The sequence below is a fragment of the Oncorhynchus clarkii genome, chromosome 17 (genome assembly GCF_045791955.1).
Source record: "Oncorhynchus clarkii lewisi isolate Uvic-CL-2024 chromosome 17, UVic_Ocla_1.0, whole genome shotgun sequence".
Classification (NCBI taxonomy): Eukaryota; Metazoa; Chordata; class Actinopteri; order Salmoniformes; family Salmonidae; genus Oncorhynchus; species Oncorhynchus clarkii.
In genome coordinates, this window is record NC_092163.1 from 53,409,568 (window position 1) to 53,433,262 (window position 23,695).

Here is a 23,695-nt window from a genome sequence, read left to right on the forward strand (position 1 = left end):
AGCTCTTTGTTAAGTGTTGCTGTGATTTCACTTGCTGTAGTAGCTGACGTGTATAGTGTTGAGTCATCCGCATACGTAGACACACTGGATACCATTATGTTGGAGAGGCTTCCATTGAAGAACACCCTCTGTGTTCTGTTAGACTGGTAACTCTTCATCCACAATATAGTAGGGGGTGTATGGCCATAATAACACATGCGTTTTTCCAGCAGCAGAGTATGATCGATAATGTCAAAAGCCTCACTGAAGTCTGACAGAACAGCTCCCACAATTTTTTTATGATCAATTTCTCTCAGCCAAATCATAAGTCATTTGTGTAAGTGCCATGCTTGTTTTTTCCAAAAGTTTACTTAGGGTTGGTAACAGGCTGATTGGTCAGCTATTTGAGCCAGATAAGAGGGCTTTTTATTCTTAGGTAGGGGAATGACCTCCAGGCCTGAGGGCACACACTTTCTAGTAGGCTTAGATTGAAAATATGGCAAATAGGAGTGGCAATATTGTCCACAATCCTCCATCCAAGTTGTCAGACCCCGGTGGCTTGTCATTGTTGATAGACAACAATCATTTTTTCAACTCTTCCACATTTGCTTTACAGAATTCAAAATTACAATGCTTGTCTTTCATAATTTGATCAATTATACTGTTGATATCACATACATTATCAAGCATTGCACACATATTACCCAGATACTGACTGTTATCACTTGGTGATCTATAGAAGCTTCCCACAAGAATGGGCTTTAGGTGAGGAAGATTTCTGTCTTTTCTATAGATATTTTAACATGTTTTTGGTTTTCTATTATGATTATCTTGGGTATTTAAAAGTATTATGGAGCCTTTCCTGGACACCCCCCTTTTTTCCCCATGTTCCCCTTCCCTTTACCTATTTCTTTTTTTTGCAGTATGGGTCCACTAGGCCTTAGGTATGGAGGTACCTTACAGTTTTTTTGACCGTTACGCTACGACTTGGAACTAAGAAACCTGCTGCTAGTCTATATATTTTGGAACTAAGAAACCTGCTGCTAGTCTATATATTTTGGAACTAAGAAACCTGCTGCTAGTCTATATATTTTGGAACTAAGAAACCTGCTGCTAGTCTATATATTTTGTTTACAGTTTAAATGTGATCGCTTTGACTTTGTTCATCGATGGAATACAGCCTATGAAATTACCCTGTGTTTGTTTTTACACTATTGGAGTTTTGGATTTCCTGTTCTGTGGTTTTATTTTTTAAATTTATTTTTACCTTTATTTAACTAGGCAAGTCAGTTAAGAACAAATTCTTATTTTCAATGACGGCCTAGGAACAGTGGGATAACTGCCTGTTCAGGGGCAGAACGACAGATTTGTACCTTGTCAGCTTGGGGGTTTGAACTTGCAACCTTCTGGTTACTAGTCCAATGCTCTAACCACTAGGCTACCCTGCCGCTTGGAAGCGCGTCTGACTGCGGCATCTCACACCTGTGGCCTCAAGGCAAGTTTAGAATTGGATTAAGAATTGCCTTCATACATGTGCACGTGCACATCTTATCATGTGTATGTGTGTCTGTGCCTGTGTGTCTTTTCCCAGTCCCCGCTGTTCCATAAGGTGTATTTAAAAAATAAAATCTGATTGGAATAGTTACCTGTAGCCATGGCTCTATGTAGTACTGTGCACCTCCCATAGTCTGTTCTTGAATTGGGGATCAAGAGGTCAGTGGATTTTTTTTTTAATTAGGAGAGAATAAAAACCTTGGCAACCATAGATGTGAATGGGTTGTCAAATAGAGCCCATATTTTTGGTTTCCACCTTTTGAAGCAGCTCTGAGATCAGGACTTGGAGTAGAGACAATAGCACGTCCGGGAATGTTGTTTAGCCTATGGTCCTCGTTTGCACCAAAAATGTTGAGAAGATTCAAAACGTTTTTTAGGCCCAGGGGTAAAGAAAAAACACATTGGGGCAGGCTATCCTCTCTCTCTTTTGGTAGTTCAGTTTGGGAAGAAATCATGAACCTTCCTTTTATTTATCAGTAGCCCACCCTGTAGGCAGGCCCCTGTCTGCATTCCAAAGTGCCACTCCTTCTGACAGTTAGGGGTACAGCCACATTTTTGCCTATTACCAAGTTTCTATTCAACTTGATTTGATTTCAAAATAAGTAGGACATCCAAACACAAATCTGCGGCAAAGAACAACCTTTGGAAGACAGTTTTAAGGCAATTCTTCCATCAGTGAATAACCCCTGTCACTTCCACCTTCACTTTAAGCATTAACAGTATATAATAATAGGAACATTAATATTTAAATTAAATTACAAATGGTTGAAAAAACTTTTCAAGTTCCTTGATCTTTAACATTGACTAAACTTTAAATCTTTGAAAAGTGCAAGTGTAAAGCAGTAACTACTGGACTAATGACCCCATCCTCTCATGTCATCCTGTTGTATAAGGGACATGACACTAGTGTGAAATAGAACTTTATATTTATAAATAGAACACTTTAGCACTTAATTTGCGCGATTTTATTTTTATAAAAATTGTATGAAAAATGTAAAAATGTTTCAGTAGATATTACAAATACGTCGATATTACAAATGTAAAGAGGGTACAAGATGATTTTAGAGGTTTACAAGCTAATAAAACCAAGATATGATCCCCCAAAACCTAACAGCATTCTAAAGCCTTTAAACTGTTATCCAGGATGTATACCATGTATATAACTTTATTTTGAACTTCTATCCACAGTCTACACTTTCTAGTGTATTATTTTCTATATAGGGTTGCAAAAATCTGGTAACTTTCCCAAGATTCCCAGAAATCCTGTTTGGAGGATTGTGGATTTCCTGCTTATTCCCTCCTGATTCTGGGAATTATCCAACCTGGATTTCTAGCAAACAGGGAATTTGGGGAAAGTTACCAGATTTTTGCAACCCGATCTCTATGTCCTAGTTTTACTCTCATGGCTAGAATCTTTCATGCCTCAGATTACATAGTGTGATGCAACTCTCCTCCCCAAGCCAGAACCCTGGGTAGAGGGGTTCAGTGAATGTGAACTTCTTGGTTCTGTAGAGTAACTCCATCTTATCTGAGACTTCATAAAATGTTATGGTGCCCTCCTTAAATTGCAGGTAAACCCCTAATCTGCACTGGCTGGGGGTTGCACAGAGTGCAACACCTTCACTGTTGTGGCACACAGAATAGCCTTTAGAACGGTCAAGGCTCCAGGATTGGTCACTGGCCCCAAAAGCGGATCTCTTAGAGACTGATTTTCTGTCTATGCCCCAATAGGCCAGGGCAATCTCAGCCTTGTTTCCCACCACTTCCACCTCCCAGTAGCAGCGCTCAGCTTCAAGCCCCTTCTTGCACAGCACCTGGCGACGGTAGTTAAACCTCTCAGAGTGAGGTTGGACCGGTTCCTTCTGCTTTTTAGCATCCCACCTCACCATTCTGCCGTCCTCTGAGAGGGAGAGGTCCTTGTGGGCAGTGTTAGGGTCCAAGGTAAGCTCACAAGCATCTGAAGGATCAAAGACGATGGTAAAATGAAGTTCATGACCATGTTCATAGAAAGCCAGTATGAGGGTTAGCGCTCAGGCTAGAATGAAAAGCATACGTTTAGTCCTTGATGAAGGCATAAGGCCGAAATGTATGCTCGGTTTCTTTAAAAAAAATATGTATTAGCACCTTACACTTTCACTTTTTGTATTCTTTTGAACATGGTCTAAATTAATTATATTATTTTTGCATCTCGGTCTCCTTGGGATATTATTCCTCTCATGGTTTTGAGTGCGAGTACTTTTTGAACTCTACATGATCATGTTCAAACAGCATTATCATGAGGTTGGTTCAGAATCATTTAAAAATAAATCTCTTTATTACTATGTTTCTGTTGTAAAGGTTGAGTGAAGATTCGATGTGTTACACAAAGAACATAGGACTCACACTGTAGAAATTCTGTTCTGGTCGTAGGCTCTGGGGTCTGTGCAGCACTGATAACTGTGTAGGTCAGGAGAAAGGCTCAGTTGTGGTTAAAGTTCTTGTTAATTTAAAACTCTCATTACTAAGGGTCAAGTAAAATGTGACTGATTTTCTGAAACACTTGGGATAACACACAAAAAGAAGGATAAGATTCACCTGGAAGCTGCTCAGGTATGACTCTATGGTCTGGAAACTGGGAACCTCCATTTCCAGCCACTGTTGAGACAGATCATAAAATCCTTTATAAATGTATTGTATATTGGTCTGTCTGTCTGCCTATGTGTACGTCTGTCTGCGGTATACCTCCCCTCAACTGACCAGTTTGAGACACTGTACTGATTTCCTCCTCAGCGAAAGCCTCCAGTCGATTCCCAAACTCTGAGACAGCACTCCTTATGGCCTCAAAGGGGAGGTGTGGATCCGTCGAGACACTGGACAAGTCAGGGGGTTCTGGGAGGTTAGAGAGAGAGGGCAATCTCTTTTTTCATGATAGAGAGGGAGATAGAGAGAGAGACTTGAAAATGATAGAGTTATCATTATTAGTTGTGAAAATTCACCATGTCATCATGCACACACTTGTGAACCTCAGAACCAGATCCTACATCTATCTACTACAGCATGTGATCAGTAGCAGTGTGTGGGTAAAATCACTGGGGAAGCCATGCCCCCCCCCCCCCCTCCAAAACAAAACGAGCCATATTGCAACCTATGTGTTGTGATAATTGTGTTGTTTGCTCTATAACTTGTTAATTCATATGCCTTGCAACCGTGATATACTGTATAGGCCTAAAAGGGCTCCAAAGTGGCTCAGCGATCTCAGGCACTGCATCTCATTGCTTGAGGCGACACTACAGACACCCTGGTTCGAATCCAGGTTGTATCGCAACCGGCATTGATTGGGAGTCCCATAGGGCGGCGCACAATTGGCCCAGCGTCGTCCGGTTTTTGGCAGGTGTAGGCCGTCATTGTAAATAAGAATTTGTTCTTAACTGACTTGCCTAGTTAAATAAAGGTAATTCAAAATATATATATATAATAAAAAAGCAGAGACAATAAGAAGACAGTAGCAGAATAAATTCAACCACACCTTTGTTTTATCACAAAATTGGAGAGCAACATCTGTCCAGTGACGTCCACAAAGCATATCGCATGTAAGAAAGTTACTTGACCTACAGCATGGTCAAGCAAGTTAATGTTTCCGAAATTTTCGGACCATTAAATAACTATTGATTTAGAACCACAGAGTTACCGCAAGTCACACAGAAAACAGGAGCCTCCACTGTTCCAGCGCCATTTCAACATAATCAAATCAACTTTGCTTAGTCTAATAGTGACAACTAAAATATACCAAAAATAATTTAGTCCAATCAAGCTACATACGATGTGGCTGTCCATGGTTCTTATTTCTGTGTGTGTGTGTGCACCTTCGTGTAAGTAGAAAAACATGTTGACTCAGCCTACTTGTAGAGAAAAGCCAATGCCATCCTCCTCTCTTTCATGTTGATGAAACGGTCATTCTGGCATACAATAAACGCTTTTATTTTTTGTTGTCCTAGGCTACCTGGCTAAAACGTTTGCTTGCTAGCCTAACTTCCATTCATGGGCAACGTTAGCTATAATCTTAGCCTTCCACATGAAGCTACATATTGAACTTCCATCCTCTCAGGCCAGGGGCACAACATTCATTCATGAATGGTTGGATGTTATTATCATTGGCCAGTAGGGAGAATTAAGTAAAACTACAAGTCCAAATCCCTATCTCCATAAATGGCTAATTTAGGAAAGGGCCAATCAATTTTCGATAGCTAGCTAGGTTCCCGTGACACTTTTTTTTGTGTGTGCCAGGACCATTCACAGTTGAGCTCAGTGCTGATTGGCTATTGGACCAGATAGCGTCAGGTAGTAGGATCAGATAAAGACACAGAGGGGCGCTGTTTCGCTCGCTCGGATGCTTTCTCCTGTGAGATACATTCAGCCTCTGGCGAATTGAAGGAACATTATGAAACACTGAGATGAAAGATAAAATAATTTATGTTTTTTATTGGTCAATTTCTTTTAGGAAGCCTGGCTTACCTTGGCATCCATGAATACACACCACTGCCTGTGATACAACTAACCATACCTGGAGGAAGTGGATATCATCATCTGTCTGTGAGAGCTGCCCCAGCTCAGCATCTCTCCTCTTCAGGGCAGCCATGTCTTTCTCCATGCTGCACAGGGAGCTCTCAGCCTGAGCCACTGCAGCTGTCTCGTGGGCCAAGATCAACTCTCTCACTGTGGAGTAGTGCCTCTGGAGGGAGTCGATCAGCCCAGAGAGGACGCCCTCGCAGTGCTCCTCAGCAGCCCTACCACCTTCCTGTTACACATACAGTCAGGGACAGACTTAATGATTTACGTTTGTTTTTAATTTCAGGACGTTTTTAAATAGGCCATATAAAGTTAACACATTGGCATTACATATCAGCCTCAAGGCCTTCGTCAGAGCTTTTGGGAGGGTTTTTAATGTGCACCCTTATGTTGACATTACTCCAACCCCTTTCAGTGCATTGAATGGATGTAGGTGGAGCAATGTCTGACGAAGGCCTTGCAGGCCGATGCTTAAAGCTTAATAAAGAGCAGTGACACTAGCAAGAGCAGCATGCAGAATTCTCCTTTTTTTCTCTCATGTTATTCAATTGTTACCATACACCTGCATCAAAAGACACTGTAGCTCAAATGTGCCTTTAGAATTTTGAAACACATTGGGCATTAAAATCTGTCAGTGTGGGCCACCTGGGGCAGTACACACCCATGAGTTAGGAAGGAGATTGTGGCCTTGCTGCTATGTTACTATTATAGTTGGGTTTGTCCAGAGAGCATTGTAAATAACTATATTCACTTCCTTGTCAGATCTACTGTATACCCACCTTAACCCTCTTTATGTTCTCTCTTAGGTCCTTCTGCTCCTGTTCCCTCATTTTGATCCTCTGCTTGGATTCCTTCTTAATGTCCTGGAGCTGTTCCTGTGGAGGGCAAATTTATCTGCAGATTAAATATTTACAAGGTCAAACCAATAATAACCTCATAAATCTTGGAATGCACACGGTAATGAAGTGTTATTTACGTACTTATTTGAATTGAATCACTAAGGGATCAACTGAGAATTATACACATAACCTTTGGGATACTCGAAGCGCCAGCTTTGAGATAAAGGTCAGTACCTGTTTCCTTTTCCGTCCCTCTTTTGCCAACAAGTTGTTATGTGCTTTATGCTCAACCAGGGCGCATAGAGGGCAGATGCATTGATCATCATCACAGCAGTAAATCTCCAGCAGTCTGCCATGTATAGGACATACTCTGCTCTTCGGTACCTCTGAGACTCTAGTGGTTTTGGGTATCTTCGTGGGTCTGGCCCAACCCAAAGCATGACTGGGCGAAGGGCCTGCCTCCTGACCGTCTTCAACAGCTCTGCGCTTACCTCCAGCACCCACATTATTTCCACACTTGGACTTCTTCATTCCTTCCACCATTTCAGCCAGAACAATGTTCTTGATCAGGATAGGCCTCGGCTGAAAGGAGTCTTGGCATTCAGGGCAGCTGCAGAAACGATCACCCTTTTCTTCATTGTCCCAGAAGTCCTGGATACAGATCATGCAGAAACTGTGTCCACAGGGAATAGCAGCTGGATTACTGAGCACCTCCTGGCAGAGTGGACAGCTGAGGTGGTCCTTCCTGACAGATACGCGAGACACAGCCATATCTGAGAACTATAACATGTTGGTCTTTCTTTTCCGCCAGGAAGAGAACAGTTTCGATTCTGTGAAAGGCACGCCTTGTGGTTTCATGGTATGTTTGAGAGCTGAGAGGGAGTGGTGAGTCTGGACTGAAGCCAAAGGGGAGGATTTCAAAACCTTCAAGAGAGTACTGAAAGAGCAAGTAAATCAAGGTTTATTGACAAAAAGCTTAGTCTTATTCTGTTATCACTGGGTATAAATAAAGCAAAAAAATAGTAATATATACAGTATGTATAAAGTCATACAATGCTAAACATATTGACATGATAAATAAGGGTTTTTCCAACATCCTAACGTCATACAATGTCATAATTACATTTCTCCATTTTAGATTCTCTCTTCAATAACCATTATAATAAATCAGGCTGATGTGGAGTCTGCTTGCCAGACTTCTCTCAAATCTTTTAATTCTGTAATTCACTACCTTAGTTAAACCACGTAAGAGAGCAGCAGAAGGGTTCTGGAAACCTTTGTTTACAAACGGTCTCAAAACATCTTCAGTTAAAAATAAGTTGTATAAAAAGGTTTCTCACAAATCCCTCTCCCCTAAATTCTGCAAATTACAAAAAGTACAAGAATACTTAAATAAAATAAAGTCAACTTGGAAAATCAATCAACTATTGAATAAGAAAATGGCATCTAGAACTATTCCATCTCAATTTATTGTTGGAAATAATACCTAGAGTGATTCTGATGTTATTTCATGTGAATTTAATGTTTTTGTGAATGTGGGTTCCTCTCTGTCAAATACAATTTAGAAAACCACTTAGATTACATGAAGTGGCATTTCCCTTCTATGCTCCAGTTTGATCCTTCTGCTGTAATGGAGGTAATTGGTAACAAAGATATCAGCAGCAGGTCATGAGATTGGTGCCTCTGGTGAAATCAGTGTCTTCCTTGATTACTGAGCCTCTAAGGTAGATCTTCACCAAATCAATGCAAACTGGTATTGTTCCTAAAAAAAAATGTAATTGCCAAAGTTATCCCCCCTCTATAAAATCTGGGGATCCAAGATCTTTTACAATTCATCACCCAATATCTGTACTACTATGTTTTTCAGAAATCGTAGAAAAATTGGTGTATAAGGGAATGTTGAAAAAAAAACATAGTTTGGTTCATCAGGCTTGCTTCCTAACTCTATACTATAGCTTAATTGACCCATATCTCATTACGGTAAAAACTTCTGGGCCGATACATATGCCTCGTACCTACAGAAATTACTCATCATATAAAATAAATTTGCAAGACTGGCCACCTCCTCTAATTACCTGGCTCCATCTGCACCTTTGTTTAAGAAACTCAATATCTTGTCTATTTACAACATTAAGGTACGCCAATTATGCACTTCATCTACCTCCCAGACAGTTTACCTAAACCCGTTAACGGATTCTCCCTGGAAATTCTGAAATCCATCTACATAACACAAGACACTGCGATAACCTTCACCCTCCCCACTGCCTCACATAGAGAATTCTCTATCAGATACAGAGGTACCATACTCTGGAATTCTTATGTTCACATTGCCAAACCTCATCATCCATCAATAAGTTCAAGCGAAGAAGACTGGGGTCCGCCTGATGAACCAAACTACCCAATAATCCCCTCCATGTCTAACTCTCACACAGATGCACACACACACATAGTCTTGTATAATGAGTATGTCATGTTCAATTATAATTAATATCCTTTGTTTAACTGATGGAACATACTATATTTTTCATAAAAGCCCTTTTGGGCTTCCAACCTCACCTGCACACAGTTTCTACCATTCTTTGTTTTATCTGTACTGTTTCATCTTTGGTGCAAATAAATAAAACCTAACACAAAAAAAAGTAATAGCGGTGGTAAATTAGTATAAGCACAACACAACTATACAATTATCTTAGAACTGAGGAATTAGCAGGTGGGCATAATTGTTCCCTTGAGTAAAAAAAAAAACATGAGCTAGTGAAGAGTGAGTGAGAACCACTTTCTTGCCTCACTCTCTCAAACATACTGTGCACACACACATGCGCACACACACAAAATTAAGATTTGTTTCCCAAGTTCTCAGCCAATACGGTTGTGTAGTGGCCAGCATGTGTTCCTGTTGCTTTAGGTTAAAACATTAGGCTGTAAATTCCATTAAAACATCTTAATACCAATCTAAATTGTCTCCACCATGGTTGATAGAGGTGTGTGATTCATACAAGCCAACAGTCACTCAGTGAGAAGAGTACTAATGGAACATCAAAAGCCTGGTCAACAGGGGGTTATATCAGTAACCATAAGACATACTGTACACACACACACACACTCAAGCAACCCTTCCCTCACAATCTCTCTTCCACACACACAAACACTTTATTTTGTACTTCCTAAGGGTTATAATAGTGTACTATAGTGCTTGAAGGGCAGAGTACTGCTCCGACAGCCAGGAGAGTGGCATCATGGCAGGTTGGATGTGTGGAGTTGTGTGTAAGTAACAGAATAGAAAGGGTTACATCCCCAACCATGGAGGTTGGACAAGGCTGATAAAACCTATATCACTCTGTAAAGGTCCAGTTGAAAACTAGAAAAGGCTCTACATGGGGTAAATCAAGACCTGGTTCACCTTGGCCGTGCGTGACACCACTCTCCAAATGGGATATGCAAAAAAACACATTTCCATTTCACCACACGCTTGTACAGGTTACACACTTGTACATGTGTGAAACAGGACAAATATAAGCACCCCCCATTTGCATTTTTATTTTTTTTATGAGTTGTCTAGTGCCTGGATTCAGATATTATAAATGATTGATCCAACTGTGAAGGGGTAATGCTAATGCGCAAGGTCCACTTTTAGTGACTTAGCCGTTGACCCTCTAACTCTTGAATATCCCTTACTGACTGTTATTTACTCTGCATGAGGTGACATCATAAGAATCATGTTTGTTATGGGGACTCTTGTCTGCGTAATTTTCAGAAACAAATGCAGTGCTCTATGAATGCTGTAACACGTATGCTTTTTCAGCACTAAACGATGTGGAGATGTAGACTAGTGTTGCCACCTTGGGGAGGTGTGTTCAGAAAACCTTCCTATAGGACCACCTCCCACCACCCAGCCCTGTTATCATTGCAGAAGCTCCTCCCAGGATATGGGCTTGGAGAAGACTTCTCGCTCCAGCCAGAGGTCATAGTTCATCTGGAAATCCTCCGGCAGGTCGACGCGCTGTCCAAGAACGCTCTGCAGGCAGTTGTCCACGGGCAGGAAGTCAGGGTTCCTCTGGTTGTTGTCGTAGCGGCGGCTGTTGAAGCGCTCAATGTTGGCGCGCAGAGCACACTCCTCTGCCTGGAAGTCCCAGGGTCGCGCATCCAGGTCTGCCATCAAAGAAACATAGAAGCTCATTACTTGGGGTTCTCTTTAAAACTTGACATACCCCAAGCTACATAGGGTGCTTACACTTAACAGTTCACAGTCACTGTGGGGAAATATGAGGCTATCAATCATCATATCAATCACTGACTGAAAAACACAATGGACACTTTGTGGGTTGATTTTGGTGTTGACAGTGACTCACCGTTACCGTAGGCCCAGTCGTCATTGAGGCGATGGCGGACCTTCTGGTATATGGCAGACATGGTCTTCATGTTGCTCTTCCTCCACTGGCGGCCCAGGTACTTGGTTTGCACTTTGAGCAGCTTGAGGACGTACAGCTGCATCATGGCCTGTTTAACCTTCAACGCCCTCTTCAATATGGGAGCAGATTTGAACACCACCAGCATCTGACAGAGAAGTGCAAGGTATGCAATTATGATCTAAAATAATCCCAGATTGATGTCTGTCCTAGTGAATAAGAGTAACTGTATTGTTTTGGTTGGGTGGGTCTCGCCCTCACCATGGTTCTGGAGTGCTTCCACTTGGTCAGCTTGTTGAGGATCCTCAACAGGTTGATACAGGAGAACAGGTTCCTCCAGCAGAACTGGTTGTTGTCGCCAGCCTCCTGTAGAACACAGACAAACCAACCATTGGGTAACAACACCTCACCTCCAACCTTTGACTGCTGTAACATTTCCATTAGGTACAATGGTGTGTCCCCCTTCTACAAAAACATTGCCCAGGCGTTTGAGTTCAGATATTACAATCAGTATTTTATTTCTGTGAAGGATGGAGTGTGAAACTTACCAAACTCTCTGCAGTAAGTTCAGGGAGCTCATGCACCACACAGTAAGGGAAGTCCAGCACAGAAATACTGCAGGAAAGAGAATGAGAGGTGATTACTAAAAGGGTCTCAGATAATCAGAATCTTGGAATGGCTCAAATTCCCCAACGTACCTGTTCTTGGCTGTGATGTAAGAAATTATGTTCTGGTTGAAGAACTTGAGAATGAGAGGAATACAGTTGGCAAACACCAGGTGCTGAGCCATGTACTCAAACTGTCAAAATAAATGAATAAAAAGAAACAGAAGGGTAAGGGAAGGCCACTCACAAGTGTATGGTGCTTGTGAGAAATTACCACTCCTAATACTTGGTAGATGAGGCTAATTCAGGGTTTTGAGAGTTTGCCTGTATGTGGTGGTAGTGGTTGAGTGTCGGTTGCCAGTACCTGGTAGACGTGATTGAGTTTGAAGTGTTTGAGAAGCAGCAGCAGGATGGCAGAGATGGCCTTAACAATGATCTCCTTGTGGCGGTTAACATCCACACCAAGCTTCATGCTCTGGAGCACCGTGGTCCTGCAGATACAGTATTCAAATAATAAAACCCTTTCAGTTGGAACTCAACAGAATACAGCCCCCTTTCAAATCAAACAGTTGACTCACGGCATCTCTTCAGGCAGCACATCTGCCAGGATGTTGATGGAGTCTGTCTTGGCCTTGGAGGTGGGGGCAGCAGCTAGCAGGATCTTCAGCAGGGCAATCTGAGAGGGAGAAGAGTCACAGGTCAATTCTGCCAAGGGTTAGAGGTCATAGAAATGCACTGGAGACCTAGATTCAGTATACAAGAGGAGCAGAACACTCACCATGTACTGAGGCAAGCTGGGAAGAATGCCCTGGTATAGCAGCTCAGTGGAGCACATCTCCACATCCTCTTCCCCCTATAAACAAACACAAAACATGCAAAATAATGTTTTTTTAAATTAAACACATCGCCCTTTCTCTAGGACAGTGATATTCCAACATACATGTCAGTGATATGCAATGGCACTCACCCCTGACAGTGGAGTTTTCTGAAACTCATCCTCCTTGGCAATCTGAATCTCAGCTATAGAGATGTACTTATGCTGCAAGGAAATAGAAACAACTGTCATTGTAAAGAATTCCCACTGCCAGTGGTGCTCTTATCACAGCTCACTCCACCCATCCCCCGATGCTGCCAGAGAGACTGGGGGTTAACACTATAGAATTGCTATAGCGGTCATTTAGACTGCTCATGACTTTCATTATTTTATTTCTGACATGTTTTAAGTCATGCCTCATCCGTCCTTGACTTTTCCTAAAATAAATCTATAACACAGTTGTTTAAATCTTAATTCACAAACAGAACTGGACTTATAACCAGTTTTAGTGCATGTCTTTAACGGTTTCCCCCCCGTTATTGCTTTTGTGATGATGTTCACTATTTATCAAGCACACTTAGCACTTATAATGATGTTTAGGCTACTGATGCTTTCCATTAGACCGTGCACCTTGATGGTTGGGGTAGGATTTTCTTATTTTGTTGTTATAAAAATAAGCTGTTAGCGCTTTTCAACACATATATGCATTCTATTTCATAGTTGTAACAAACGCAATTCACAAATAAAATGAACACTTGAATTTGTGTTTTTACATATAGCCTACAGTAAGATAAACCAGTGGTCCCAAACAAGGGTACTAAGACCACTAGGAATACTTTAGAAGAATCATGAGACCATAGGCCTACTGGTAAAATTCACAATTAAGTTGAACATTTTGATAACTAAAAAAACACAGATTGGAGTCTTAATTTTTTTTTTCTTTAAGTATACAACTATTGTATTTCCATTAGTTTATCTCAGTGGTTCCCAACCTTTTTCAGTTACTGTACCATCCAACTCCCCACCACTGAGATAAACTAATGAAAATACTATAGTCTTGTTTAAAAAGTTTTCAAATGTTACAAAAGACATTCGGAAGTCGGAAGGCCCGCAATTTGGGCAACGCGGAAGACAAGTATCAAATAGAGATGACTGTTGAGTTGCGACTGTCAGTGAAAAGCAGAGAGATTTAGCCAAGCATATCGCAACATTAAAAAATACAATTGCGGAAAAAGCGTTTGGGAAGCAAATAGCTATCGCTGTAAAGAGATGACAAAGACTTCAATCTGTCTTTTAGTTTAAAAATTCTCAACTTAATTGAGCGACCAGTAAGTAGCCTCGTATCTTATTGGCACTAGCTGAGAACATCGGCCATATCCCCAGTGAGTGTGCATATTCACTGTCTTTATCATTGGGTCAGTGCCACTTTTGTTTGTTTTTGGACAATCATTTCCTCCTCCAGGTTCGATGGACATCATATTTTATGTGTCTCCCCTTATCATTGGCCGATTATATGGATGAAACAACGTTTTCATTGATCTGTTTGTCAGTGTCAGCAGAGTAGGATACCGTGTAATTTTTGTAGTATTAAAGAACAATTCTGCTAATGTCTCCATTCATATAAAGTATAGTAGAATTGCATGAAATGTGTTTAGAAAAGGCCAACAAGAGGCCTATAGCCTCAATGTGCTGCATTGAACAGTATTTTTTGCAAACAATGATTGAGTTGTATTATTAGCCTAAATTATGACTTTCCAATCTAATTATCACATTAGTAATAGTCGGCCATCTTACATAGAGTACTTTCACCACTGCTTATCCATCTGACTGGGAAAGGTGATAGTGCGTCAGAGACCAGCCCAATTGGAGAATGGCTCTCTTTCAGGCATAATGCAGCAATATTATGCAATATCTAGAAAATGTATCCATGTTTCACAATGTTTGAGACTTGTTGAGTACTGTATAATATAACCTGCTTCAAGGTTCTGATGCTTTCATGGATGGGTCTGGGTAGGCCGACAACTGTATCTGTGTCACTGCAATACAAATACAGAAATAACCATGAAATCTAGGTCAAGGATCCTCGAAAAGAAACAACATTAAAATGGATTAAATCTCTAGAAGATTTAATCTCTATTAATGAAAAAAAGACACCAACTGAACTTACTTTCCAAGCGTATAGCCGATAAATTTGCTTCTACTTGATTCCAGGAAATGTTCTATGTCCTTTTCCCTGTAAAAGCATTAAACAAAACTCTAGTCAAACTTTAGGAACACTATACAAGACACATAAAATAACAAAGCACATCTATAGAAACAGCACTAATCTGTAGCAAATGTCTCCCTGATGTCTCACTCAGCCCCGGACTGTACCTGACTTTGGGAGCCCAAGGCAGGCCCTTGGGGAAGTTCACCCTCTCTGAGGGGGTGTGTAGGATGGGTGGGGGCATGACCTCATCCCGTTCCATGGGAAAAGGCTCCGCCTCCATGGAGTTGTCATTGTCATCGTTGTCGTCCTCATCTTCACGAGGTTCATCTGACTTGTAGGGGTCCTTCTCATTGAAGGCGTCCAGGTTGTCCTGTTTTATTAGGGACTGTAAGAGAGGAGGAGTATTTTTCAAATAAGCCTTACACAATAGTACATTGAGCAAGTGTTAAACAGGGGGAGGCGTAACTTTTGTGTGCCGCATTGAGACGTGGTAGAGGTTACCTTGTGTTCACGGCGTGCCCTTTTCTGCTGCTGTTCGATGAGGTCAGAGGCAGATGCGGGGGGCGAGGCTGCCCTCATGCTCCTGATGACCCGGATGCTGTCCTCTGGGAGGGGGGGCAGGCGAAGCTCTTCCCGCTTACGCACCTTAATGTTCTGGAGCTGCTCAAACCCCCCGAGGGTGAACTGGGGCAGAGGAGAGGACATGTTGTAAATTGGATATGCAAGCCAAAAGTACCTGGCTAAGAATAGCCAAAATCCACAAAATATGATAAAATCTCTCTCTCACCAGTATGCTCTTCCACAGCAGCATCAGAACCTTCTTCATGGGGAAGTGGGGGGCGTGACCACTGCAGAACTTCGTCACCATGCCAAAGAGCATGACAGAGATGGGCTCGTTGTTGTACAGAGGAGAGCCTGGGAGAGAGAGGGGAAATAGAAAAGACTAGTTATAAACTACTCCTTGACAAAACCCTTCTATCTAACAGAAACACACACTCCTACCCAGCTCTGTTTTAAAGGTCTCCCTGGTGGCCCTCCACTCAGGTGAGTCGGCTGGGTCCTCCTGCTGGATGGTCACCACCATCAGATACATGATGTTAAGCAGCACCCTGGGGAACCAGAAAAACACCCCAGCATCAGAGGGGGACTCCCATACACTGGTGTTTAACTATATAGAGCTGCAGGAAAGTCAGTGTCTAATCTTACCTGAGGTCTGTGCTGTCAGCCAAGGAGATTGCTGGCTTTCTGACTGCACTGCTACAGGCAGCACTGTTACTGTGAGAGAGAGAGAGAGGGGTTGAAAAGAGGAAAGAAAGAATCAGCAACCTGATTTTGACCACATTTTGTGTAGCAAAGAAACTCCTCCCAAAAACAATGACATCTCACTGATTTGTAGTTCCAACTTACTCAACCTCCATGTTGAGCAGCTCCACAAGGGCCGTGAAGGTGCCAACATCCAGCAGCAGGAAGATGTTATACCTCATCCAGTGCTGCACTTCTGCCTCAGAGCTGCACTCCGCAAATGTCCCTGTAGAGACACAGGTGGGAAACATGACTTTAGTGCTGAAACACTGTTTGCTTACTGCATCACTATAAAAACATACGGAAACAGCTGTCTCTTCCCAGGCTTCTTTAGTCACAGCAGGCTACTAAACCTGCTGAGGACTTACCCTGAACCATGTAGAGGATTGCCCTGGACACCTTCAGCCTCTTCTCCCTGGTGATCACCTCCAGGCCGTCAAGTAGACGCATGGCGTGAGCTCTGTGTTGAGCCACATCCAGCTCGGTCCATTTCTTGTCAGACACTGAGACAGGGCAGGAACAAAACACTCTCAGTAAGAGGTACTGTATAACCACACTTGAGGAAGACAATGCATTCAAGTCGAAAAGGGGCATACCATGAGTTCGGAATTCCTCCTCAAAGCATTTTCTGTTGAGAAGAAATTCTGGTCCTTCAGTGTAACTGTATAGCTCTGGAGAAGAGATGTAGGCATAGCTGGTACCAAATTCACAAGAGAATCTGTCACAGAGGTCAGTATTTAAAGCAATAAGGAGTGTACAGTAATACCTCACCTGACAGTTCAGCAGACCACTTGTCTGTATCTGCATACTCAAACTCAAGGTCTGGAGACTCGGAGAAGCCCTGTGTTGGAGCACAGACACAAATACAGTGCATTCTGAAAGGATTAAATTGTTCGGTTTTTTCTCCTCAATTTGCACACAATACTACATAATGACAAAGCAAAAACAGGTTAATAGAAATTTTAGCAAATGTATTAAATATAAAAAAAAGTATTCAGACCCTTGGCTCAGTACTTTGTTGATGCAAATTTGGCAGTGAGTATAGCACACATGTATTTGGGGAGTTTCTCACATTCTTCTTAGCAGATCCCTTTGACTTCGCCGTTCATCTTTCCCTCGAGCCTAACTAGTCTCCCAGTCCCTGCCACTGAAAAACATCCCCACAGCTTGACGCTGCCACCACCATGCTTCACCGTAGGGATGGTTCCAGGTTTCCTCCAGAAGTGACACTTGGCATTCAGGCCAAATAATTCAATCTTTGTTTCATCAGACTAGAGAATCTTGTGTCTTGCCTTTTACTGAGGAGTGGCTTCCTTCCGTCTGGCCACTACCATAAAGGCCTGATTCATGGAGTGCTGCAGAGGTGGTTGTTCTTCTGGAAGGTTCTCTCATCTAAACAGAGAAAACCTGGAGCTCTGTCAGAGTGATCATCGGGTTCTTGGGCACCTCCCTGACAAAGGCCCTTCTCCCCCGATTGCTCAGTTTGGCCGGGCGGCCAGCACTAGGAAGATTGTTGGTGGTCCCAAACTTGTTCCAATTAAGAATGATGGAGGCCACAGTGTTTTTGGGGACCTTCAAGGCTGCAAAAACATTTTGGTACCTTTCTACAGATCTTTGCCTTGACACAATCCTGTCTCAGAGCTCTAAGGACAATTCCTTTGACCTCATGGCTTGGTTTTTGCTCTGACATGCACTGCCAACCGTGGGAATAGACCAGTGTGTGCCTTTCCAAATCATGTCCAATCAATTGAATTTACCACAAGTGGACAATCAAGTTGTAGAAACATCTCAAGGGTGATCAATGGAAACAGGATGCACCTGAGCTCAATTTTGAGACTCATAGCAAAGGGTCTGAATACTTACGTAAATAAGGTATTTGTTATTTTATTTTTAATAAATGTGCAAACACTTCTAAAAACCTGTTTTAGCTTTGTCATTATGGGGTATTGTGTGTAATTTGAAGAGGAAAAAAATAAACGTAATCAATTTTAGAATAAGGCTGTAACGTAACGTGATTTTTATTTCAACTTTATTTAACCAGGTAGGCCAGTTGGAAACAAGTTCTCATTTACAACTGTGACCTGGCCAAAATAAAGCAAAGCAGTGCGACAAAAACAACACAGTTACACATGGGATAAACAAACGTACAGCCAATAACACAATAGAAAAATCTATATACAGTGTGTGCAAATGTATTAAGATTAGGGAGATACCACAATAAATAGGCCATAGTGGCAAAATAATTACAATTTAGCATTAACACTGGAGTGATAGATGTGCAGATGATAATGTGCAAGTAGAGATACTGGGGTGCAAAAGAGCAACAAAAAACAATATGGGGATGAGGTAGTTGGGTGGGCTATTTACAGATGGGCTGTGTACAGCTAAATCGATCGGTAAGCTGCTCTGACAGGGTCTCCAACTTCAGTGATTTTTTAAAGAAAGGTGACCAAAGGAGGTGTTGGCTTTGGGGATGACCGGTTAAATATACCTGTTGGAGCACGTGCTACGGGTGGGTGTTGCTATGGTGACCAGTGAGCTGACATAAGGCGGGGCTTTACCGATCAGACTTGTAGATGACCTGGAGTCAGTGGGTTTGGCGACGAATACGTAGCGAGGACCAGCCAACGAGAGCATACAGGTCGCAGTGGTGGGTAGTATATGGGGCATTGTAGATAAAACAGATGGCACTGTGATAGACTACATCCAAGTTGCTGAGTAGAGTGTTGGAGGTTATTTTGTAAATGACATCGCCGAAGTCAAGGATCAGTAGAATAATCAGTCTTACGAGGGTATGTTTGGCAGCATGAGGGAAGGAGGCTTTGTTGCGAAATAGGAAGCCGATTCTAGATTTAATTTTGGATTGGAGATGCTTAATGTGAGTATGGAAGGAGAGTTTACAGTCTAAACAGACACCTAGGTATTTGTAGTTGTCCACATATTCTAAGTCAGAACCGTCCAGAGTAGTGATGCTTGGCGGGAGGGCAGCGATCGGTTGAAGAGCATGCATTTAGTTTTACTAGCATTTAAGAGCAGTTGGAGGCCACGGAAGAAGTATTGTACATTGAAGCTCGTTTGGAGGTTTGTTAACACAGTGTCCAAAGAAGGGCCAGATGTATACAAAATGGTGTTGTCTGCGTAGAGGTGGATCAGAGAATCACCAGCAGCAAGAGCGACATCATTGATATACAGTGCCTTGCGAAAGTATTCGGCCCCCTTGAACTTTGCGACCTTTTGCCACATTTCAGGCTTCAAACATAAAGATATAAAACTGTATTTTTTTGTGAAGAATCAACAACAAGTGGGACACAATCATGAAGTGGAACGACATTTATTGGATATTTCAAACTTTTTTAACAAATCAAAAACTGAAAAATTGGGCGTGCAAAATTATTCAGCCCCTTTACTTTCAGTGCAGCAAACTCTCTCCAGAAGTTCAGTGAGGATCTCTCCAATGTTGACCTAAATGACTAATGATGATAAATACAATCCACCTGTGTGTAATCAAGTCTCCGTATAAATGCACCTGCACTGTGATAGTCTCAGAGGTCCGTTAAAAGCGCAGAGAGCATCATGAACAACAAGGACCACACCAGGCAGGTCCGAGATACTGTTGTGAAGAAGTTTAAAGCCGGATTTGGATACAAAAAGATTTCCCAAGCTTTAAACATCCCAAGGAGCACTGTGCAAGCGATAATATTGAAATGGAAGGAGTATCAGACCACTGCAAATCTACCAAGACCTGGCCGTCCCTCTAAACTTTCAGCTCATACAAGGAGAAGACTGATCAGAGATGCAGCCAAGAGGCCCATGATCACTCTGGATGAACTGCAGAGATCTACAGCTGAGGTGGGAGACTCTGTCCATAGGACAACAATCAGTCGTATATTGCACAAATCTGGCCTTTATGGAAGAGTGGCAAGAAGAAAGCCATTTCTTAAAGATATCCATAAAAAGCGTTGTTTAAAGTTTGCCACAAGCCACCTGGGAGACACACCAAACATGTGGAAGAAGGTGCTCTGGTCAGATGAAACCAAAATTGAACTTTTTGGCAACAATGCAAAACGTTATGTCTGGCGTAAAAGCAACACAGCTGAACACACCATCCCCACTGTCAAACATGGTGGTGGCAGCATCATGGTTTGGGCCTGCTTTTCCTCAACAGGGACAGGGAAGATGGTTAAAATTGATGGGAAGATGGATGGAGCCAAATACAGGACCATTCTGGAAGAAAACCTGATGGAGTCTGCAAAAGACCTGAGACTGGGACGGAGATTTGTCTTCCGACAAGACAATGATCCAAAACATAAAGCAAAATCTACAATGGAATGGTTCAAAAATAAACATATCCAGGTGTTAGAATGGCCAAGTCAAAGTCCAGACCTGAATCCAATCGAGAATCTGTGGAAAGAACTGAAAACTGCTGTTCACAAATGCTCTCCATCCAACCTCACTGAGCTGTTTTGCAAGGAGGAATGGGAAAAAATGTCAGTCTCTCGATGTGCAAAACTGATAGAGACATACCCCAAGCGACTTACAGCTGTAATCGCAGCAAAAGGTGGCGCTACAAAGTAAGGGGGCTGAATAATTTTGCACGCCCAATTTTTCAGTTTTTGATTTGTTAAAAAAGTTTGAAATATCCAATAAATGTCGTTCCACTTCATGATTGTGTCCCACTTGTTGTTGATTCTTCACAAAAAAATACAGTTTTATATCTTTATGTTTGAAGCCTGAAATGTGGCAAAAGGTCGCAAAGTTCAAGGGGGCCGAATACTTTCGTAAGGCACTGTATATACAGAGAAAAGAGTCGTCCCGAGAATTGAACCCTGTGGCACCCCCATAGAGGCTGCCAGAGATCCGGACAACAGGCCCTACGATTTAACACACTGAACTCTATCTGAGAAGTAGTTGGTAAACCAGGCGAGGCAGTCATTTGAGAAACCAATGCTATCGAGTCCGCCGATAAGAATTTGGTGATAGACAGAGTCGAAAGCCTTAGCCAGGCCGATGAAGACGGCTGCACAGTACTGTCTTTTATCCATGACGGTTATGATATTGTTTAGGACCTTGAGTGTGGCTGAGGTGTACCCATGACCAGCTCGAAACCAGATTGCGTAGTGGAGAAGGTACGGTGGGATTCAAAATGGTCGGTGATCTGTTTGTTAACTTGGCTTTCAGACTTTAGAAAGGCAGGGCAGGATGAATATAGGTCTGTAGCAGTTTGGGTCTAGTGTCTCCCCCTTTGAAGAGGGGGATGACCGCGGCAGCTTTCCAATCTTTAGGGATCTCAGATGATAAGAAAGAGGTTGAACAGGCTAGTAATAGGGGTTGCTACAATTTTGGCAGATAATTTTAGAAAGAGGGTCCAGATTGTCTAGCGTAGCTGATTTGTAGGGGTCAAGATTTTGTTGCTCTTTCAGAACATCAGCTATCTGGATTTGGGTGAAGCGGGGGACTTGAGCAAGTTTCTGCGGGGGGTGCAGAGCTGTTGGCCAGGGGTAGGGGTAGCCAGGTGGAAAGCATTACCAGCCGTAGAAAAATGCTTATTGAAATTCTCAATTATCGCAGATTTATCGGAGGTGACAGTGTTTCCTAGCCGCAGTGAAGTGGGCAGCTGGGAGGAGGTGCTCTTATTCTCCATAGACTTTAGTGTCCCAAAACCTTTTGGAATTAGTGCTACAGGATGCAAATTTCTGTTTGAAAATGCTAGCCTTTGCTTTCCTAACTGACTGTGTATATTGGCTCCTGACTTCCCTGAAAAGTTGCATATCACAGGGTCCATTCGATGCTAATGCAGTACGCCACAGGATGTTTTTGTGCTGGTCAAGGGAGGTCAAAGCTGGAGTTGTTCTTAGTTCTACCTTTTTTTGAAATTGGGCATGCTTATTTAAGATGGTGAGGAAAGCATTTTTAAAGAACCAGACATCCTCTACTGACAGGTTGAGGTCAATATCCTTCCAGGATACCCGGGCCAGGTCAATTAGAAAGGCCTGCTCACTGAAGTGTTTGACCTCAATACTTGCCTAAAGCACTGTACCTCGTACATCTGCACATTAATCTGGTACTGGTACTCCCTGTATATAGCTACATTTTTGTGTGTATTTTGTTTTATTCCTCGTGTTTACTCAATGTTCTAGTAGTGTAATATGAGTAAATTCAAGAGGGTGGCTGGCACACAGCGTTACCATTTTAATTTAAAAAAAATCTACATTGTTGGGAAGTACACGGTACATGTACACGGTAAAGTCTACACAAATTGTAGTCGGTGTATGTGACAAATAACATTTAATTTTACAGTAAGTGTGTATTTTGCAATTGTGAAATTATTTTGATGTGATTATGTAGAGAGCAGGGATTTAGCTATGTGAGACTCGACACACATATGTTATTTTGCTGTATTGGCTTCCAGAGATAATTCTAATTTAAATAGAACGTGTTAAATCCTTGGATTATAAAGGAGTAACGTTAGGCTCATTTCGTCCATTATTAAACTAGCCACCTAACTAGCTATTGTAGTTACTAGTCGGTAAACTAACGTTAGCTGGTTAACGTTGGACAAGTGGCAGTTTCAAATTCAGGGATAACCATTCTAATATCGTATTTTTGTTACAGAGAGGTCGTAATACTTCAGAACAGTTGTAATGGGTAAAAACGGACTGGGGGCTCAATAATTAAATTAACGTTAGCTAGCAGCAGGTATCGGCTAGTAAATTTGCTAACTTAGCTAGTTCTAGCTAAGATTGTTGACAGCACAAACACGATGCAGAACGTACGTTCAATAAACCATCACTTTTCTTCCTTACCTCCGAGTCTTTTCTCTGATTACGGACAAATTCACCCCTACTTTTGTTGGGTAACATAGCCCTCTGTTTGTTGATAGTCAATCCACCACCAACGTCCATCTCTGATTCAATAACAAAATCAGTTTCGAAACCCAGAGGCGCAACATCGCGAGACTTCCAGGAACGCTTTAGAAACAGACCAGACTGGTGATTGGGGTTTGAGAAGGAAACATTCTTCCTTAGTTGTTATTTTTTTCCAAATCTAAAGGCACAACCTAGATTCGAGACAATGTCCTAAGTAGTCGAACATTTTATTACTCCAACCCCGTGAAAGTGACAAACTCACACGTTTTATTTTCGTCAAAAACAACTTTATATCGAAGGAGTGGCTTTGATTTGACGGCCTGCACTTGAGCATTTCATTGTGTTTCTACGCATGAGTTTAGCTAGCCAACGATTGTGGAGAGATGTACTGCTTGGATTCTTTACCTACGATAGGAATACGCTGAAACATTTGTATGTAATTAATTTAATTATTATTTTGGCCAAATTTCATATTCACAAATGAAAATTTGCAAACAAAAAAACACATTTTCTTACCCTACAAAAATAAATTGAACTATATTTTAAGACAATTAAATACTAACAAAAAAGCTGTTA

The 23,695-nt window shown here is 41.9% G+C and overlaps 2 protein-coding genes across 2 annotated transcripts; both read right to left on the reverse strand.

The window, feature by feature from the left end:
* Window positions 1-2,475: 2,475 nt before the first annotated feature.
* Window positions 2,476-7,854, reverse strand: LOC139371108 (tripartite motif-containing protein 16-like protein). Its single transcript, XM_071111184.1, has 7 exons — window positions 7,152-7,854; window positions 6,858-6,953; window positions 6,074-6,307; window positions 4,270-4,429; window positions 4,108-4,167; window positions 3,916-3,969; window positions 2,476-3,490 (listed from the first exon to the last, which is right to left on the reverse strand). Exons 1-7 carry the CDS (start codon window positions 7,686-7,688, stop codon window positions 2,940-2,942), a joined length of 1,692 nt encoding a protein of 563 aa, XP_070967285.1. The 5' UTR covers window positions 7,689-7,854; the 3' UTR covers window positions 2,476-2,939.
* Window position 7,855: 1 nt separating this feature from the next.
* On the reverse strand, window positions 7,856-23,473 carry LOC139371107 (striatin-interacting protein 1 homolog). Its single transcript, XM_071111183.1, has 21 exons — window positions 23,057-23,473; window positions 17,025-17,094; window positions 16,850-16,924; window positions 16,622-16,756; window positions 16,359-16,479; window positions 16,158-16,226; window positions 15,954-16,060; window positions 15,739-15,866; window positions 15,453-15,635; window positions 15,116-15,336; window positions 14,910-14,975; window positions 14,715-14,778; window positions 12,896-12,967; window positions 12,707-12,781; window positions 12,507-12,604; window positions 12,293-12,419; window positions 12,022-12,122; window positions 11,872-11,938; window positions 11,585-11,689; window positions 11,267-11,471; window positions 7,856-11,066 (listed from the first exon to the last, which is right to left on the reverse strand). Exons 1-21 carry the CDS (start codon window positions 23,153-23,155, stop codon window positions 10,819-10,821), a joined length of 2,436 nt encoding a protein of 811 aa, XP_070967284.1. The 5' UTR covers window positions 23,156-23,473; the 3' UTR covers window positions 7,856-10,818.
* Between the last annotated feature and the right edge of the window lie 222 nt (window positions 23,474-23,695).

Bases quoted from the DNA above. Each gene is read 5' to 3' on its own strand.
- LOC139371108 (XM_071111184.1), bottom strand. From the start codon at position 7,688: ATGGCTGTGTCTCGCGTATCTGTCAGGAAGGACCACCTCAGCTGTCCA. The intron at 6,308-6,857 runs GTGGGTATACAG...TATGTGTAACAG, and splicing joins AGAACATAAAGAGGGTTAAG to GAAGGTGGTAGGGCTGCTGA. The intron at 3,491-3,915 runs GTGAGTCCTATG...TTGATCCTTCAG, and splicing joins CAGAACAGAATTTCTACAGT to ATGCTTGTGAGCTTACCTTG.
- LOC139371107 (XM_071111183.1), bottom strand. From the start codon at position 23,155: ATGGACGTTGGTGGTGGATTGACTATCAACAAACAGAGGGCTATGTTA. The intron at 16,757-16,849 runs GTATGCCCCTTT...GCCCTGTCTCAG, and splicing joins GGAGGAATTCCGAACTCATG to TGTCTGACAAGAAATGGACC. The intron at 16,061-16,157 runs GTAAGATTAGAC...CTGGTTCCCCAG, and splicing joins GCTGACAGCACAGACCTCAG to GGTGCTGCTTAACATCATGT.